Raw genomic sequence first — 21,461 nt, 5'->3', positions numbered from 1 at the left:
TGAGCTAGTTCTGTTTTTCACATTTTTTATGCTATTCCTCTCCAATCTGTCTTTACAGATCACTCACAACAGCCCAAACACTCTATAACCAAAGCCTTTACTATGACCCTTTACATACATTTATCATCAAATCTATAACTTGCCTTCCCCCAACACCAAAATGATCCAAATTGCATCGAATATGATATAGTGTGTGAATGAAATCCACAGATGTGTGCACACCTAGATAAACAAGACAAAGGGCCACAGGAAATGATGCGGTGCTTGTAAAACGCTATAACAGTGAGGTAAGAGCAGATGAGTGAGTGATCACAGGAGCCCAATCAAGCGCTAATAAATCACACGCTAACATGCTAACGCCACGGCCGCAGGCTACTGGCTAATTACACAAAGCCAACAAGAGTGTGCAAACTTTTAGTTCCGAACAGTCAATATCAAAGCTGTAAATTATGTTTGAAAAGAGTGGCAACATGTGTGGTCATTTATTATTTTAATGTGAAAATAGTAAACTAGACTTTTGTGTGTTTAATCATACCAATAATCCCTCATAAATAGCTTACTCAAAGTTGTAGCTGTTTTGATTGATTCATACTTGGTTGAGTAATCCTGTATTATTTGAGGCTTGACCGTTCTGAAATTTTCAGGAGTCATCTACCTAGCCCATCTACACTCTCTGCTCTGTATTTTTTACACACACATACATGTGTGCATAAGTTTTAATTAGTTTTATAGTTTTAATTTAATTAATTTATCTTTATTTATACAGGCAGAGCCCATTGAGAATACCAGACTCTCTCAAAGTGCATTAGTGGCGAAACGTATCCAGTTGTGTCCTTGAAATGTATTCCATTTTTGGGAAGCAAAATAGCCAAAAGCTTTTTTTTTTTTCATATTTCAGTTCTAGTGTGGCCAGACAATCCTAAGATCTTGTATTAAAAGTTTCCCATATCACAAGCAAGTGAGATATTTAGGCAGTCTATCAAGTAGTCCCGTATGATTACATTTTATACAGTGTTCTCTTCTGAGATAGCGACGGCCAACCTACTTTTTCATAGAGCGTACAGTGATGGTTTTAAATTCATTGCCTGTTATCAAACCAAGGGCTGAGTGAAAGAGTGTATATGAAGGTTTTAAAGTAGAGGCTAAAATCTGTATGCATATTACAGCTCCATAGTACAGAAAGAAAGGTTGCTTAAACAATTTATTTTCTGTAATTCATTGGGATATAACATTTAAAACCGTTTAAACATAATTCCGATATATGTATTTTAAAGGATACGTTTTCGTCAAGCCAAAACCCAAGATATTGATAGGTGGTGACACTTTCAATCAAGGCACCATTTAGTGTATAAAGAATTGTAAGTAATAAATACAGTAAAATGTAGCGGGCCTAAAATTGAGCCTTAGGGCACTCCTTTGCTTAAAGCTAAAAAAAGAAAAAAAGAAAAAAGGATTTTAACTGGATTCTGTTTGAAAGAGAATTTTGGAACAAATTACATGTACCATTGTCAAATCCAATATACTTCAGGCACTTCAAGAGGATTTTATGATCCACTGAATCGAAAGGTTTAGTTAAATCAACAGACACTGCTATACAAGCTTGTGTGTCATCAAAACCTGTGAAAATGTCATTTAAAACTTTTGCGGATGCAGTGACAGTATTCTGCCTTTTACTCAAACCTGACAGATAAATAAATACACAATTTTGAAGTCTTAAGTAAATTGTAACTTTATTAGGAACTAACACTTCTAAAACTTTTGCAAGAAAAGGTCATTTAGATTTTTTCCAGAAACTATTTACAGTTTTAGTTGTCCAATCTTTATGTTAAGGCAAAACATGTGCCGTTTTCCACAATTCTGGTATAACTGCCATTTGAAATGCTAAATTAAAAATATGTAATAGAGATTGAATTAAATATGGGGCAGCTAGTAATAGAAGGTGTGGATCAAGGCCATCAGCTTCCGTGGACTTCTTTGGGTCTATGGAGCAGAGTGCATTTAAGACCTCCGTGTAAATGAAAGGTCTAAAAAAGAAAATCTGACTGTTATCTGGTAGGTTCAGATTCAACACAATCAAGATCAGAAGGACCACCATTCTTATCCAAATCATCACATGGAGAGATAAAATGCCTATTAAAAGCATCACATATTTCCTCTTTAGAATTTACAATAGCTGAATTCAATAAAAATATCAGTTGGTAATGTAGGAATACTACCGTAGGTTCTAAGAGGAAAGTATCAGATCCCTCTCAGAACCTAGTCACTCATTCACTCAGTAGGCCTATTAGGTGCAAACTCCAGTGTTAGGGTCAGGAAAAAACTTTGTGAGTATCAAACTATTTAAATGTATGATATCGCGGGCAAATGGATTATTCCTCTTTCAGAAGCCACAAAAAATATCCATAAAAGGAATTCCTAGAGCACTGTGATAACCTTTCAGTATCACTGAAATGGGGAGATGGAATTTGACAAGGCATTACTCCTTTTTTCCCCAATTTTAGCACTGTCTATAGGCGATCTGAAGTCACTTTCCAACACCTCGGACTGTTGTAGTTTAATGTCCTTGAGGCCGATGTGCATTACCACAGTGGGTATGTCCATGCGATTGGACAGTGTGTACAGCACGGTGTTTGTGTGATACTTGAGCTCCAGGGTGGCTCTCGTTTCAGCTTGTGGGATGGCTGCATGGACCATAGACAAACTGATGAGGAGCCGGGGGGCAGGTCTGATCCAGTGAAGGGCGCTGTTCTCTTACCAACTGAGGCCAAGCTGATCATGGTCATTAACTGCAGTGGGAACTTTTTGCCCTCTTTTCCATGTTTTGTAAAGTCTGAATGGACAAGGGAATTACTCCAATTTTGTTAATATACTGCAACAATTTGTAGGCAGGTTTGTTCAAGAATATTTTTGTTATAATTTGCCATGGAATTACATATTTTTTTCAAAATTAAAGTTTTTGGTCTTAGTAGCACTGTATCCGATAAAAAAAAAAAAAACAGAACTTGTTCATTTTCAATTTTCAGTGGTCTAAAATTATTCCTCAGTATATATTCCAAGCATCCTAATTATTCACTGTGATAAGTGTATAAGCATCTTTCACAACCTTCAGAGGTTAAAGTTTTGTGGTCAAGCTAGCTGTCTGTTATCCAGTCCCATCGTAATCTCCTGGGACTTACTTGTGCTCGTGTGGGATGGGTGAGGACCAGGCCTGACACATGACCCCATCCACTGTCACTGATCTTCGCCCGCGGTAACTCTGCCCAGTACCCACAATGCACTCACGAATGTAGTCTGGAAGAGACACAAGACAAGAAAGACAAATATATTTTTACTTTGAAGAATCAGCACGTCCTGGAGCATTAAACTTTTGAGAGTAGACTGACATGAAATGCAAAACAAAATAATACTAATAACAAATGCACCATTTGTTGGTTTATTCGCATGAGAATAATCTGATGATTGGTTTACAATCAATCAAAAATATGATAAAACATGCTGTAAATATCACTGTTGAGAAATGAACTGAAAAATGTAATATGTAAGATTACAAAAACTTAGACTTTAAAGTGTAAACATGTTCAGAATATGAATTTTATCAATGACAATTGTTATGTTGATTTATTCTTAATTAAAAAACACTGGACGTGATGTCCCATTTATTTATAATTTGGTGTTTTGTTTCTCAAGACAATTATCCAATCAGAAAGCAGAATGAGCCTCACATGAGTCTCTCATTTGGGTTGCCATTTCAATTCTTTTAATTCTGAAATCCAGTTGGTTTACATGTAAAAGGACTCTCTCTGAGCTGAATTGTCACTACTTAAATCTCCCACCTGGAGTCAATCATTCATCAGTGCTAGTGCAGCCTCCTCAGCTCAAGTGAGTGAATTCTAGAGGTGAGTTCTCTGAGATATTGAGAACAAAAACTTGTATGTGTCCTTTATATGCAGGTTAAAGTACTGGCAACCCTGTTTCAGTTGTTTTTTTACAGTAAGAGTGCAGTCTGCATACAGTTTCAGAGTCCATTATTTTCTATTTAGTTCTAATAAGCAATGCACACATGGTGCGATTTGTTTAATAGGCAGATGGAAGGATGATTTTATTTCTTCATATTGATACATTTATGTAGGCTATTAGGCTATTAAATAGGGTCACAAAACCACCATGACCATAACTCCACCTCTTGAGCTCCTTCTTTGCACGTATCACATTTAAATCATAGCTAATAGGCAACAATGAATCATCAGCACTGGTAAATGGTGCACGCTACGTGGTATTGGATCATTTCCATGTTTGCATGTCTCCAAAGGTCAGGCTCCTAAAGAAGCCCCAGCAGAGGAGAGCTGGTGCGGGGGCCGCGGGTCATTGAAGCAGTGTGAGCAGAGCGAGTGTCTGACAGGCGCAGCTGTGGAAGCGAGATGAAGACTGTAGCAAAGATCAACAGGCAACTGTACGAAGTTTGAGCTGCAAATGTTACATTTGGGACACAGTCTGTACCTGGTCATTTCATTTTATGCCCCCAAGAATAAAGCAGAGGGAAGGATAGGAAACACAGAAGTAGAGAGGGACAAACAAACCAGCAAACCGCACGTTGCTTGCACACTTACTATAATACAGAATAGACTAAATTATGACCCACTTGAAATTATTTGCTAATTTTTGACAATACAAATTACAATTTGATTTGCGATGAATCGTGCAGTCCTGATGTGCACATGTTTAATGAGGAAAGCAGACAGAAGATTCACTGTCTGTGTTTGACAAAGAGGACAATGCCAAAAGATGGGTCTGCTTTTCAAATCAGCTGCAGGACGTTAGCACAAACTAGTCCAGGATGTTAACAGATGACATGGAAAACATTCACTATTAGATTGTTGAGTAGTGGAAAAATCCATGGGGTAAAATTAAAATGATTGTATTTTTTAAAACTACTATAAATATAACTATACCTACTGTAAATCTTGCCTAGTTTTCCCTAGTTTGGCAATTAATGTAAAGTTTATAATTTGACTCCTTGGTTGGACGTGCACAGCAGATGTAACATACATTGAAATAATCCATAACTGTTACTTAGCAACCATATTGTTAGGGCCAGAGCTCGTCAAATTTACTCAATAGTTATTGCTCAACAAATAAAAATAAAGTAAAACACATTTATTGATTTATATGACTATAAACTGTCAGATAAATGTGTTCCTTGTGTGTATATTGTACCTGCATTTGAAAATGTTTATGTTGATGATATAGATAGAAGGATTCATTTTAAAACACAGAACTACTTCATGTATTTTTCAACAACAAACTGTCAGAAAGCTATGATAAATACTGACCACAGTTACTATCCCACCAAACTAAGTCATAATTAGAAAAACATGAAAACCTGTCATATGCCCTTAAAGTATTTTTAGCATTTATTAGCATTCACTTTAGTTACAAATGTAATCCTTACTTACAGCTGTAAACTGAACTTGAACTTGATTTTGATACTATGGAATAAACCCAATAAATATCAATTTCAATTCCAATGCCAGAATGATAATTAAAAACATTCTTTATTTAGACAATGTAATGTGACTCAAATCATAGTACTTTCTTTTACATTAACATGTGGTATTATATCTGTGTAATTCCTCATTTGTCCAGGTCTGCTTCATGTGGTCCATGGGCGTATATTCTGCGTCTTATACCTGTTATGATACAGCGCAAGATCATTCTAAAGCTATTCAGGAAAGCTTCATTTCTGTCCTGTGAATGTGGCTTTTTTTTAGTATCGATGCCTGCTCAAATGAGTATCTAGTTTTAAGTATCGATTACTATCTGATTTTCAATACTTTTGACAGCCCTTCCAGGGAGACTATATTTCCTACTTCCTTTTGAGTGTTTAATTCACATTTTGACTAATTATGCATTTGATCAAGTGCTCATCAGAATGTTCAGTTTCACCTTCCCCCTGTCTCAACTCAATACTCAAACTATCAGTATAATAATATCAGTATAATAAGTATGTGAATGAAAACCAACTATAAGTGCTTGGAGTTGCAGTTCAAACTAGCAATCCCTTCATTGGTGGGCTGATACCTAACCAACTGTGCCACTTTGATATTACAGTTAACAATCTTTCTATGCACCCATGTCATGCACTCTTATGAACAGCAATGGGGACTTTCCATAGTTACCAAGCTCCAAATGACTGATAATGAACTTAATCTACTGTAAACACAACTGGCCCCTGCCCTTCCTCTTCAGACCTAAATATCGTGAATGGAGTGATAACTGGTGTCGGATTGAGAGATGGAGGGGGGGAGACACACACCTTTCTTCTGGTACAGGTCAAAGTTGAAGTTCTGCACAGCCTGGACTCCTGGAGAGTTCCGGTCAAAGGACAACCACTGGCACTTCCTGTTTTTATGGTCATAGAGGAAAGCTCTGGGGAAAGGAGGAGATTAGATAGGTAAATAAATGAATAAATACATTAATGTGCTGGTAAGTAGAGAGGGCAACATCATTGCACCTCTGGTAGACTTGGCATGTGTACATAATACTAAAGTTTAAAGAACACTTATACATTCTTTTAGCTTTAATTCTCTTTTAAACATGCTTTTGATCACCTTGTTGAACTTGACTTGACAACAGAATGAGGTTGGTGATGATTTATGGTCTTAAAAACTGAATAGGAGAAGCCCGTATCTTTACCTGTGATGTAACAAACTAGGCAAAATACAGAGTATTTTGAGTGCTCAGAAAAGACGACTTTGGATTTAGTAGAAACAGGTGTGAATGAGACAAAATACAACTCCAATTATATATTTTGATAACGGGACAACAATATAATCGGGTTGAAAGTCAATTTTCCATATGTTTCCCTAAAACTGGAATAAGCTACCTATATTTTCAAACCATTAAAAGGAAAAAGCAGGTATAAATCTGTTTAACTAGTTCCAAGCTCTCACAAACTCTTTGGCTCATTGCTAATATTCACATGCTTTGTTATCCACTTTCTTTAGAATATCTTGGACCACAAGACAAAACACAGCCAACCAGCTCTCATCTCCAAGCTTTAAAAATGACTTATGTGGCTTTTGAACAAGTTTGCAATCCATAAAAGGTTTAATAATTAGATTAAGATAGTGTGCAGTGGTCTGATTTTGTGTCAGACAGTTCAGGTTTTACAATACACCGGTGTCACAGGGAACACAGGGAATAAAGGTGTCACAGCTAAACCTGTCACTCCCTGTCTTAAATGCCTTAAACAACATGTTTGCTGGAAGTAAAACAGCCTTTGAGATGCATCAATCTATCAATACGAAGACAAAGCAAGTTTATTTGTATATTACATCTCATACACAAAGTACAATATGAACAATATGAAAAAGTGAAAAAAACAAAACAAACTGGGCCACTTCTGGTAAATACATTTATGAATGAAAGCAAATTTAAGGATTTATCATTTCAAAAATCTCCATTGGCGTCTTATTGGGAAAACAGAATTTTGGCACCATAGGGGGTCAAAATTATTGATACCCAAATCCTAATCATTGTAATTAATATCTCTCTGGGGAGGTGTTCCGGGCATGTCCCACCGGGAGGAGGCTCCGTGGAAGACACAGGACATGCTGGAGCGACTATGTCTCTCGGCTGGCCTGGGAATGCCTTGAGATCCCACCGGAGGAGCTGGAGGTGAAGGAAGTCTGGCAGTCCCTGCTTAGACTGCTTTCCCCACGACCCAGCTCCGGATAAGCGGAAGAAAATGGATGGATGGATGTAATTAATACAAAAAAATAAATACTGATTTGAACAAATAACAGTAATGAAAACCATCAGTCTATGGATGACAGCACTCTCTGCAGTCTGACTTCTTCAGAACAGTAGCCCAAGAGTGGGAAAGCAAGAACGCTCATCTAAGTTTATGGGCACGTTTCCAAATTCATATTGCCTCTTTTATCCAGCGATGGTGTTTATTGTCCTCTGTCCCGTCGCGTGACTGTTCTGACGGTAATTATAGACAGTAGTTGAAAGATGTCAAGGTAAATTAAAAAAACTGGTGGTCGTGAATATATAGATTAGTTAAGGGGTGAGGTGTTGGACTGGCAAAAAATTTCTCAAAATATTTTACAAAAATGCATTTCTGATCTGATCCAACCAAATATCTGACCTAAAATCCAAAACAGAAGACCACAAGCTCAACGGATAAAAATAATAATAATAAAATAGATGGGTATGCAAACAACTACTACTGAAGTAAGTATTTACATCTAAACAAGAGAGAATTCACAACCAAAACCTTAAAAGTTATTAGTTGGCAAATAACAATTCTAGTCGATTAAGACACAATTTGACAAAAAAGTAGAGCATCTTATAGATTTTAAGCGCAAGTTACTACATTTTTCATTAGTTAGTTATGGTATTAAACTTAACTTTTTTTCATTGAGACATGCAGGTGGCGCTACCAGACTAAGTTACAGGCCTGATCTGCGTAAAACCAGGCCTGCTAATAGTAAAAATTTTTTAAAGATATTTTTAATAAAACACCAGCAACTGAATGTACGTAAGACAGGCAAAGCAAAAACATCTCCATGGAGAAAAGAACCAGAAAGGTTATGCAGCGCACCTTTAATGAGGACACTGTATCATAAAGACTCCTCCTCCTGTTTAAATAGCCGTTTACATACAGACATACTGTAAGTGTTAAAATGACACAAATATTTCCACTTTATTCAAATACGCCATGGTGACCTACTGAACCAGACAGACAAGAGGCTACACGTTTCAGACCTGAGTCTGAAGAAAGAACAAGACCAGAATTTCATGGAAATACAGCTAAAGACGGAAGACATTTTGAACTACTTCAAACCACTTTGAAGGAGGAAAATCACTATTTGTAAAAATGGGACCATTTGACCAATTTCTTTGTCAAAGGAATGGAATTTTCAACACAGAATGATAGTACTTTTTATCATTACCATGTGGTCTTATACCAATTCTAAATCAATACCATACTAAGAATGTTCAGGAAAGGTCAAATTTTGTTGGTTGTTAGTTGCATCACAAATAAATCTCTGGACTTCTTCTATACATCTTTTAAGCCCATAAATCATCACCAGACTCATTCTGCAGTGAAACTGTGTTCATAACGAGCACAGTGCCATATTAGCATAGCTTTTACTTGGGATAATTTGTTTACTTTCTGGTTGTTTATTCCCATTGCTGACAGCAGAGGGTGCACCTAAATGTCTCACGGGAAACACAGGTGTGGTTTATAAAGTGTATTTTCCAAATGCTGACATTATTTTAAGTTACAAAATGTGCCGTTCTTATCCCAAGGAGACCAAAAGTAGGTTTAAAAAGGAAGTAAAGCCACACAAACATGATATGATATAACCCTAACCCTATGCATTCTGAGCATCCTAATTATTCACCATGGTGAATTTATAAATGCTTTACACAAATTTCATAGACTAGAGCTGTCAAGTTCCTAGTCTGTCTTGTGTTTTGTGCTGTTTTTCCCCTCCCTTCTGTGTCAGAGCCTGGAGCTGGGCGGAGATTCGGGCTCCTCCCATGCACACCTGCAACTAATTACTAATCAAGCTGCACCCGGGGAGGACAAAGGCCATGTCTCAATTCGCCAAATGCACCTTTTGATGGGACCCTTCGAAGTACTCTTCAAAGTGTAGTTTGAAGCTTCTGGACGAGAATGTGTCCTCCTCAGTGTAGCCACCATCTTGCTGAAGTGGGACAGGCCTACACCATGGACCGCACTTCCACCGCTGTCTTTGAGCGTACGATGTGTACATTACGTACGTTATTTTTAATGATTTATTATTTAATAGAAGAAAAGTCAAGATGTCGTCGTCACAGCCGTTTCTTTTCTTTTTTTTTAGATTGAATATCAATAGGCAAATATAACGTTCAAGGTGATTTTTTTCTCATTTGTAGCTACTTCATAACTTTAACAAAATATACCTTGTGAAAACGTAATAACAGAGACAGAGGTAACAGTATCATTTTTTCATTCATAGTCTATAAACCAGAGAACACTGATTAGTTGTACATATAGTGGGATATTGCAGTTTAATAGTTTGGTATTTTGGCCAGTGGCTACACCACTTTAATAACAGTAGAGGGCGCTGTTTCCCTTCTATGCCATGCCAGTTCTTTACATATTTTTATTGTAAGGTATTTTCTAGCAGTGCAGCGCTACATCAAACTAGTATCTTGATTTACTAACATGAAGGTAAATGACACGTGCCACCAGGGGGCGCAGACCTATGGAATGTACCGGAACTCATGAAGATTTTGTGCACGTCTCAGGACTCTGTTCTGTCCTTTCCTGAGTCCGTCGCTTCATTGTTCACATTATCTGTGTGGATCATTAAACTCTTCTGACTTTGTTTCTCTTGGTCTTTGACGCTTATAATAGAAACGAACAGTCTTACATTATTATTATTGCAATAATAATTTCTAATGATAATGTCTTCTTATTGTCTACCAATAACTGCACATTCCTCTATTCCATATAACTCCCCTCCTTTTTAATCATCAAACACACAGCCTGTACACATCTTTATTCAGATTTAACAGTTTCATGTCGCACTGTAGCATTATGCTAAATCTGGTACAGCCATCTTTTAATGTAACTGCACATTGTCCTTTAAATAAAATAAAGTAAAGTAAGTACTGTTGTAGATGAGGTAAACCAGTACGAACATTTGAACGTGTATTGCGCAGTGGACTCCATTTTCTTCTCTTTTTTTGTGTAGTCGCGGTGCATCATGGGATATAGCAGTGCGTGAAGTGTGCATGGATGCACGCTTCGGTTACGTCCGATCTCCATGGAAACAGTGGAAAGGGCAGGGCAGGTTTTCGGGCGCATTCAGTCGGGTGTATTGAATTAGGACAGCCCTTGTCGCGCCGGAAATTTCCTAACTGCCCTTCGAATGGTGATTCTAAGGCCATTTTGGCGAATTGAGACACAGCCAAAGGGAGTCAGGACCTGACACTCAGCGCCAGATCATCTTATCTGTATCCACAGTGGTACAGCTCTGCTTGGCTCAGTCTCATGTTTTTTGCATTTGCTACTCTTTTTTAAGTTGGATGTATTTGCTCCTCGTCAGATCCCGCTCCCTGGACCCACTCAACTCTTCTGTCTCCGACCCAGTTCTCCACGACTGGTACAAACCTCAGACCCTCCAACCCAGCTCATCTCTACCAGTACGGCTTACCTCGTCTCTGACCTCACAGCCCACCGTCTACTCAAGGACTACTGCAAACAACCCCGCTCTCAGCTACCTGATCAATCTACCTTCATTTGCACATTTCAAAGCTGTAAATAAACAATGTTAAACTGTTCCCCAAGTTCTGTATCTTTGGTCCCCCTGTCAGTCGTTATAACAAGAGCATAGTTTTGCCATCCCGGTAACGCTGACAACTAGCATACTAAGGCAAACTTCCTGATTATCGGACAATAAAACGCCTTATATTTAGATGCAGATGGCACCCACTGGACACCTTTTGACCTACCTCAAGAGCTGGTTATACAATAACAGGAGAAAGATGTCTGGGTTTTTTTTTTTTTTTTTTTTGTCGTTTGCAACAGAGGACACATTTTGCTCATATACCAGAGCCTTTAATTAGCTTGTAAACCTGTCTAAGTGCTGGTTTAAACTAGTCTCATAGAATTCAAATACTGTGTTTTCTTCTCAGCTGACCAGGGCACATTTTTGTCTTCTCTACAGCTCAGAAGAATGTGGAGGATGCAGACAGGTCATGGAGCTCCTTACCTGCAGGGGAAGGGTAGTCTCTTGTTTCGGCTGCAGGCCCGAGCACACCTGGCCATGGAGACCCTCCTGCTCCTGGTCAGGTGGGAGGAGGGATCTGGGGAGGACACGACCAGTTTGAGGCTGTCGGACCTTTGGTAGTCCTGCAGGGCATTCCTCTTGGCCTCTGAAAGCACATAAAACGCTTATCAGCACATGGATTTAGTGAGGGAAGAAGTAGATAAAGTGAAAGTAGGTACAGCAAAAAGTAATAAATAGAACTGAAAATTAAATTAAAAAATATCTGGAAGTGGCACGCCTCCTGCGTGATTCCATCAAAATAGCAAATTTAAACTATACTTCAGAATATTCTTCATGGAGACAGATGAGTTTTATCTCATACTGTGGAAGATTATAGCCAAAAGAACATCTCCATAGAAACAAGCAGGAGAAGGCCCAATAAAAACATCAAAATGAAAAACAAAAATAAAAAACATGCAATTATTTTAGTGTATTTTTTTTTTACTTTAACCCTTGTGTGTTCCTCCCAGTAGAGTTATGGTGAAGTCTATTTCACCCCAGTAGAGTTTCTCTTATAACTCTTTTAGCCAAAAAAAAATTGCATTGACTGTAGTGAAATAAAAATATATGGTGAATTAGGAGGTGGGGGTGGTCAAAATTTAGTGTTTTTGAAAAATGTGAGATTTTTGAATGAAAAAGTGACATTGAAGTTCCTTGGCGTCATTAAGAATTCAGTGAGTCCTGCTTATATTTCGGTGTTTGGCCTTTTATACCAACTTCATTCAAATTATAGACTGACAACTGTTATTAAATCTACATCTCATAAGACCTCATTACATAAATATTTACTTGATTTTGGATTTATCATTTTGTTCATATTTTTAAGGCCCCAAAACCTCTGCAAAAACCCAGTATTTACGTAGAGCCAAATGGTTTCTTCAGAAATCATTCAAAGCAGAGTTTAGCATCAGAATTTATGATATTTGATTAAACGATTGAATGTTCAGAGCCATTTGACTCAACAGATAAACAGCAGAAGACCAGCTCGTGTTTGGGGCCATGTAAGTCTATGGACAGTGGAAATAGGCTTTGTCTAAAACAGGATCAGGACTAACATAGGAATAAAATATCACTCTAAATATGTGACTGGAGCTTTAGAACAACTAAAAACACAACTCAAAGTCTTGGACAGAGAGCTTCCTCTGTTTGACAGCTCCATCTGAAAAACAAAGCTCTAAACAGTTCTTTAAAAGTGACACAACAGACATCAGCATCTGTATCAGACACTTTTTCTTTTACAGGTTTCCGTCTTGTATGATTTTATTAAAAACATGTATTATGTTTTTGTGTTATTTGTCCAGGACTGGAGTGTTTCTGACCATAATTACACATTCTGAGCCTGTATTTGGCAAAGGAAATTCCAGTGGCCATCTTACATGCACATGCACCAAACATGAGCTGTTTACCTGCAGAGTAAAACAGATCTGAAAATCATTTCACCCCAGATCATAAATTCTGAGCACTCCCACCTTCTAATTCACAAAATATTTTTATTTTACTTCAGTCTTGCAATTTCAGTGTTATAGGGCCTTATAATGTCAAAAATTGCACTTTTTTCCACATAATCAAGGCATATTTGCACTACATATATAAATGTAAGGTAGATTTGGTATCAGTGCATTTTGAGGACAGGTTAAAAACAGAGCCCAAAAGTAGAAAAATGTGTTATTTTATAGCTGAGTTATAAGAGAAACAAATTGGGGTCAAATTGACCCCAGAGAAACAGACAGTGTAACTTTGTTTCTTCATTATACAATACATTTTTTTTTTTCAAATTTGTACTATTGATAAAGGTCATAAAACTGAACAACTGGTTGATTTTTCAGCCCATTTGATGAAGAAACAGAGTTTTGCTGTGACAAAGTTGCTTTTGGCATCATAAATGACCCCAGGACAACACAAGGGTAAAATGAGCATTATATAACTTGTTGGCTTGGCTCAGGTATATCCAAGACAAATAGGTGTCAATAAAAATTCCTGCACTTGAATAAATGCACGTTTAATGCTATACTAGGAAACAGTTCAACCAAAGCAATAAAAAAAGAATAGCAAGGAGCCTTCTCAAAAATGTACTTCAGAGTAAAAAAGTAAAAATATTTCACACAGATTTTGACATGACCAATTTGTGTCTCCAGATATAAGGTAAACATGTTCAAATGAAATATTGCTTTTACTGTTGTAATGTTTTATTCCTTATTACAAAAAAAAATTACACATAATGGCAAAGTTGTTACTCAAGCTACTCACTTTCCTTGCCAGATCCGATGACTAAAATCAGTAAGTTAAAACCAAAAAGGACTCTCTCTGATCTGAGGCATGATGGAAGTTAGCTCCTGAAACTAGAATTGGACACTAGCAACATTGCCCTTGGCGATTAAGAGACTGTACATTACCTGGTTGAATAAATAAAGGTTTTAGACACATAATTCCTTTCTGATTTGAAGGACTTTGTGAGGGTCTTTCTCCATTCAACAGATATAATATTTTGATTTGAATTGCTTAATTGCTATGACCATGGAGAACGGTTGCCATATAACTTGTAACCCATGAATACTGAGAATACAAATCAAACTTGTGTGTGCCCTCTATATGCAGGCTGAAGCTCTGATACCCCAGGCTCATTGTGACTGTAGAACCTTTTTAATCCAGTAAGAGCACAGGCTACATAATCTACCTAAACATAGGCTAAAAATAGGCTAAAAATGTTGTTTATTTTTTTATTATCCACCACTGCAGCTATTCACTTTCTGTACAAAACAGTAGAGAACTCACGGTTAGCCATAAAGTAGAAAGTTACGCAGTTGAGTGGAACCTGATAATGTTGAATCATTAAATTTGAGTATTTCCTGAGTGAGTAATCAGCGTTTTGTGGGTGCTTTAACAACATTACTCATCTGGTCATATGCCGTCTGCTTCCTCCACCAACAAGTCTAAAGCCAGTCTACTGTTGTCTACACTGCACATGCACAGTTAGCTTGGTGATATAACTGCTAGCAACGTTAGCATGTCACAAATTTTGACGTAGCTGCCGCAGAAATTACCGGAACAAATGAAGACGATTATGAGAGACTGATGCTTTAATCCCACAGTTTCTCATAGCCTATACATACATTTTTTTGGGGGTAGATCCATTCTATTAATCAGCTATTATGTGATGAACAATACAATTTAGCATATCTAATTAGCTACAGATAAGGTCATTTCTGCTCTCCTCCGCTTGTGCGAGGAGCTCGCTTGTTAGCTACCATTGTTTGCTAGCATACACAACACAATTACACATAAATCTATTTTTGAGACAGAAAAAATTGTGTTCATTTTTCATATATTGAACAAGGGCTGCAAGATTTATAGCAATCTAAATGAAATAGCAATTTGAGTGGATGCAATTAGCAAATCGCAAAGGCTGCAATTTTTAAAGTACCGTCATTTCCTCCACAAACAGCACAATTTCCTGTCTTATCCTGCATAAAAGCTGCTCGCCCTGTAGTTTCTGTACAGACATGTTCTGAAATGTATTAGTTCATGTTTCACTTTTTATGTAAATCCCTGAAATGTGAACTTTGAGAGAATCTTTTTATTAAAACATAAATCACAAATCTAATAGCAATGCTTGTCAGAAATTTCGCAGGGTAGATATTTTTCCTAAACTGACACAGTACCCTAGAGCAAGATTATTCCCCACCAGAAAAATCTAAATGTACAATACTATTATTAACATGGCAAAATGAACCACAATAAGTTACTATATGAGTAACAGAAGTTGGTTTAGTCCACCAAAAATGACTCAAACTATCATGTGGTGTTTTCATAATACATAAACCTCAAACTCGATTTTGATTTTGGTTACTTTTGGATTTTGGTTACTAAGGAATAGACTTGATACTCAATACCGATTCTGATACAATGATGATAATTTTAAAAAACTCTTTCTTTAGACAATGGAATGTGATTTTCAACATTAAATGGCAGTACTTTCTTTCATATTACCATGTGGCCTTATATCTTTGTAATCCTTCAGTCGTCCAGGTAGGTTCTATAGTGGTCCACGGGCATATGGTCTTATACTTGTTCTGATACAGCTCAAGATCATTCTAAGGCAATTCAGAAAAGCTTCATTTCTGTCTTGTGAATGTGAATTTTTTTTGTATCGGTACCAGTTCAAATGAGTATTTTGTTTGAATACTAGTTTTAGTATTAATTAGTAGCTGGTTTTCCATCATGTACTGAAAGATTAGTCGATACAGGCCCAAAAGTGACCAAAATAAACAAACACTACAAGACTTTGCTACATATTAATTGTAGCAAATCTGTGTTAAATCTGTGTCAATGAAGCAACAGCATGCCTTTCTTTTTATGATGTTGTGAACAATGCTGTTAAGAGTATCCAGTTATTCTACCAATACTCTGCTAACCTGTGCAACCACTACTTAATGGGATCTGAATCGTCTGGATCAGTTTATTTTCAAAGAGCTGTTCAAAAGATGAGCTCTTTTTATGTGCCAACGTTTTAACTCATTTTATCTACAAACTAATCAAAGACAAAAATGACCAAGGCTGGATTTGATTATAACTTTTCGAACTGAAAGCGGAGGTGTAAGTAATGTATTTCTATATGAGACGTTGCACTACAACAGAAGAAAATATACTAGTTTATACTATATACTAGTTTGATGCCAGATATGTTTTTTGTGTGTTTATATGTGTTAGCATGCTAGTTTTTGTTAACTTTATAATGTGGCAACTCCACTCTGGTCTCTGAGAGTTGTGAAAAGTGCTTATAAACTCATTGCGGTGGATAGGATTTTCGGAATGCTTTACGTAAGTGAGGCTGGACCACTACAAAATGAACTAAAAGGTGGTCATTAGAACGCCAGATGTTTTATGTAGTGTGTATAGTGCTCAGGATCAACATCAAAAAGCTCTGTTATTATGGAAACCAAAAAGCACGTTGGAACACCGTGATAAACTGCTGGATGAATGAAGGCTATGTTTAGTATTAGCATCTTAATTTCTCCATTGATTCTAAGGGCAAGTACCTGATTTTAATTTATTCTATCAAGATAAATGCTCTTTACATTATGCATTGTATGGTTAAAGTAAAGACTGTATAAAGAAGCAAAAGGGACCCGAGGAAAAGAAGGCACCTGATTTGGTCTGTCATTAATGTTCATATCTTGATTTACGGACACAATAGTGAAATAAAAATACCAGGATCATGTGAACTTGTTTCTCAGTAAGAATCGGACACATACTTGTTTTAAGATGTCTACACTGAAACCTGCTACTTTGGTTACATGTCAAGAGGTCTTGTGATGCATCTTTTCAGTGACTGCAAGCATCTTTTAGTGACATATTCTAAATGTCCACAGCTAATGCTACATTCATTTATGACTTTGTACGGATGTAACGCATGTGCCTGCTGTCTGCAATCTCCTTATAGGTTAATATGAACATTTTAAGGTCAGAATGACGAGCCCGACAGCAGCAGTTACAGAGAGAGGGGCAATAGTTTTTCATTACAAGGTGAATTGGAGCCAGAGTCGTGGCTAGCAGGTTAGCTATGTCCATTTATATATACAGTCTATGGGTAAAAGCTGCTAAATAAGAGAAAAAAATGACAGTGCAAAATATACTCAATTCATTTTATGTAGCATTTTCTCTGGTAATAACTATCACAGACGTTACTGGTCCAATCAGGCACTTCGTTGCTAAGACTCATGGGAACTCAACTGCCTGATAAAATCCCAGACACTTGATTCTAAGTCATGATTCATTTTCAAGAGTTACAAAAAAGCAAACAGTAGCAGAGCTTGGAAAACTAAAAGGAAATAACTATCACAGACAGCTGTTTTAGTGTCATGGTGCAATATCACAGCCGGCTAACAGGAAATTTACAATCATTTTTCTTTACAATAATTTTTATACATTCACATTCAGACATTCACTTGCACTCTTAATTTTGAAGTTGGAGAAGGCCAAGTATTATTTATTACTGAGTTAGCTGCCAGACACTACAGTCGCCTGAGTCATCACTCCTGACCAACGCTCCAAACCAGTCCATTACAATGACCTACTGATGTGGGCATGTTACTCATTCTGAGTCTGTTTACAGACATTTAAAATGAAACCAAAAGAATGGTTATATATGACAAAGCCTGCAGTTATTTAGACACTACGGTTTTCAGTAGTATGAAAAATTAGATACTAATCGATACTAAAACTAGTATTGAAAATAGACACTCATTTCAGCAGGTATCAATACTAAAAAAGTCACATTCACAGGAGAGAAATTAATGTTTCCTGAAAAGCTTTAATATGATCTTGAGCTGTATCAGAACAAGTATAAAACCACACGGATTTGTATACCCCCGTGGACCACTGTGGAGCCTACCCGTTTGACTGAGGGATTACACAGATATAAGGCCACATGGTAACCTACTTTGATTTAATGTTGAAAATCACATTCTTTTGTCTTAAAAATGTGTGCTTTTAAGTATCATTGCATCGGTATTGAATGGCAGTGTTGATATTCAATGGCTTTTCACATACTTTAACAGAAAGAGACGGTTATTCATCTCAGAACAAAGACAGATCTGTGGAGAGGCGGCCCCGCTCACTACCAGAATGCAGTTTTTATTTTTTATTTTATTTTTTGCAAAACATTTATAAATGAATAAAATCCACATGAAAATGTTTAATACCATAATGTGGAACATTCCAAGCAAAGCAATATTTTCGTGAGACAAGCAAAGGACCCTCCACCAGAACGGTTACATAGTGCACCTTTAATACTGACATTTGGGCAGTTAATACATGCTTCCTTGGAGTATACATTTGTTTACATTACATTAAAAGTACATATTAATTGTAGCAAATCCATAGTGTTTATTTAGGAGTGAAGTGCATGACTTTCTTTTTGTGACTATCCTACACCCTGCCAGCTCGTGGCAACACTATTACTTAGTGATGGGCCTTTTGGCTCATTCATGGAATCAGAATCTTTTGGAATGAGAATCTTTTACATTTGTCAAAAGTACTGAAAGATATTAATTAATACTGAAACTGTTATGAAAACTAGATACTCATTTGAGCAGGTATCGATACTAAAAAAGTCAGTCACTGGACAAAAAGGAACCTTTCCTGAATAGCTTTATAATGAGCGATTACACAGATATAAGACCACGTGATAAAAAAAGTCCTATAATTTAATGTTGAAAATTACATCCTATTGTCTAAATAACAGTATTGGAGTATCGAGTCTATAGTAATGAAATCGAGCTTGAAATTTTACTATCGTGACAGTAGTTTACATGCACACAGAAATCTGATCATTATCTGATTTCTGGAGTTATCAGATTATTGAAACTTCATCTCATCAGTTACAACTGACAACTTTCTGGTTGTTCCCAAAAAGAAATGGAAATAGATTTTTTCAAGATTATTTTAAAAAATCATTGTATTTTGTCTGCCAAGAACAACAATTAAAATCACAATACATAAAAAAAATCTGCCGCTATCTGCAGAGCCCTATCTAAAAGCAGCTAACCCTGTAGTTTAGACAACAGCTGCAAGATTAATCACAATCAAATTAAAACTGCAATGTGAATGAATGCTATCAGCAAATAACAAAGGCTGTAGTTTTTGAAGTACCGTCATTTCATCCAAAAACATCTAAATATCCTATGTTATTCTGCCTAGAAACTAACCACAGCTAATCCTGTAGTTTAGACCTATACAGACATGTTCTGAAATGTCATTTTTGTATTAGCTGGTGAGTTCATATTTCAGTCCTTTTGTCAATTCTTCTAAACTTTCAACTTTAAACAGAACCATATTATTAAAACATACATCACAAATCTAATCACAATTGCAATGCTTGTCAGAAAAATTACGTATTTTTCCCAAATGGTTCAGCCCTGGTTTAGACCTCTACAAACATGTTCTGAAATGCATGGGATTCTTGTATTAGTTTAGCAGTTCATACCTCAGTATCATATTCAATCTTAATGCTCCTGGATGTGTTTAAAAAGCAGACTGTGAAACAAATCTTGATTTTAAAGGCAGCAAATCTCATCTCCCGTTTGTCAAAAGAAAGTAATATGTATTCTTCCTCAGCCTGAACTTTCCAACATTTAAAGTGCATATTTATGTTTTTCTAATTATGACTTGGTTTGGTAGGAAAGTACCTGTGGTAAATATTTGTCATAGTTTTACATCAATTATGTGGCACAGTTTGGGGAAAAAAGTTAGGAGAAAAGTAAAAAAAAAATCCAAGAAGTAGCTGGGAGTTCTTAAACCGAATATCTCTATCTATCAGGGGCGGCACCACACATTTTTGGCTGGAGGAGCAAAGGTGGGTGCTAAGGTTTTCAATGTGGATGCTCACTTTAACAATGAAGCGCACCCCCCACCCCCTACCATGTTTGCTATGCTGTTTTAAACTAGTTTAAATGTTGTAGGCCCCTGTAGTGATTTATAAAATCTAATATGATATTATTTTATTTTCATTGTAATCCCATTTTGAACATTCTCTGGTTGCCATTTGAAATTTTGGATGTGTTATGGGGCCAAAAAGTCTTTGGGGGAGCTATGGGGGTGGATGGGCCATTCAAGGGGAGATTAACAAAACACCATTAGTCTAATCATAACTATTGTGCAATTTGGTTTTGGCCCTGGTAAACATTGTGGTAAAATAATAAACTTTACTAAAATGAATAAACTACAGAAAGCTTTCTACCATGTTATAAGTTAATAAGTTGTTCCCTCATGAAAAACTTGCCTAAAGAGGGTTCAGATGTCATCCCTGCATGTTTTAGTAATTTAGCCATCTCTCCTGAGCCCTATTCAAACCCTGCTAATGGTTAGCAGTACGACCCCATACGATGCTCCGCCCACAAGCCTACGTCACCCATGCTCCCACATGACAATTCTCCAAAAATATATAAAATCATGATACGAAAGTGTACACAGCAACTTGACAAACCTGACGCGATGTGCAGTAGTTTCATTAGCGGGATGCACGCTGATTGTGTTATGATTGCTCTCTGAAGGGGGAGTGACTTAGCGCAGAGAGCAAAGGGAGGGTAGACTCAGAGCCTCAAAAACAAAAGCAAATTTAGCATGTTCAAAAGAATAAAAGGCAGCATGGTGATCCAAATATGTTATGTGTTAGCCGTTACGGTAATAACCCAGAGAAGTAAAACACCCCCTTAACTATGTTTTAGTGAAATGAGTAGTCTAACCTGCCATATGCACTTTAAATGCTAATACTGTGTAAACTAGTGTATGTATTCTACAGTCTATAGGGCAATGGGCCAAGACCTGTCACGCCTGCTGCTTGGATCATTGATTCTGGACTGTAAGCATTGTAAATGTCCATTCACAGGGATAGGAAAAGCACACAGCCATATAGTTAAAGGTGTTGACAGAAATATGTGGCCAATATATGTAGCATGTCAAGTCTAATCAACACTAGCAGGGAGGTTGCTGGAAGGATTTATTTAAAGTAGGCATGGTCTGATATGTGTCTTGCTGTAGCTATTCATTTGCTACAGCATTTTCTTGAGTAATAACTAATACAGAAGCTACAGATACGGTCACCTTTTTTGTCCAATCACGTGCTTTCTT

At 36.9% G+C, this 21,461-nt stretch overlaps 1 protein-coding gene across 1 annotated transcript in view; it reads right to left on the bottom strand.

Annotated features, from left to right (window-relative positions):
- LOC117372564 (hepatocyte growth factor) overlaps positions 1-21,461 on the bottom strand; it is a 72,779-nt gene that overhangs the window by 47,373 nt on the left and 3,945 nt on the right. The window contains exons 2-4 of the mRNA XM_033968384.2: positions 11,778-11,940; positions 6,314-6,426; positions 3,177-3,291 (exon numbers count right to left, since the gene is read on the bottom strand). Coding sequence (XP_033824275.1) covers positions 3,177-3,291; positions 6,314-6,426; positions 11,778-11,940 — 391 coding nt within the window. The remainder of the gene's footprint in view (positions 1-3,176; positions 3,292-6,313; positions 6,427-11,777; positions 11,941-21,461) is intronic.

The sequence above is a fragment of the Periophthalmus magnuspinnatus genome, chromosome 6, assembly GCF_009829125.3.
Source record: "Periophthalmus magnuspinnatus isolate fPerMag1 chromosome 6, fPerMag1.2.pri, whole genome shotgun sequence".
NCBI lineage: Eukaryota > Metazoa > Chordata > Actinopteri > Gobiiformes > Gobiidae > Periophthalmus > Periophthalmus magnuspinnatus.
The sequence above is the reverse complement of the archived record's forward strand: the minus strand, read 5'-3'. Positions and strand labels throughout refer to the sequence as shown.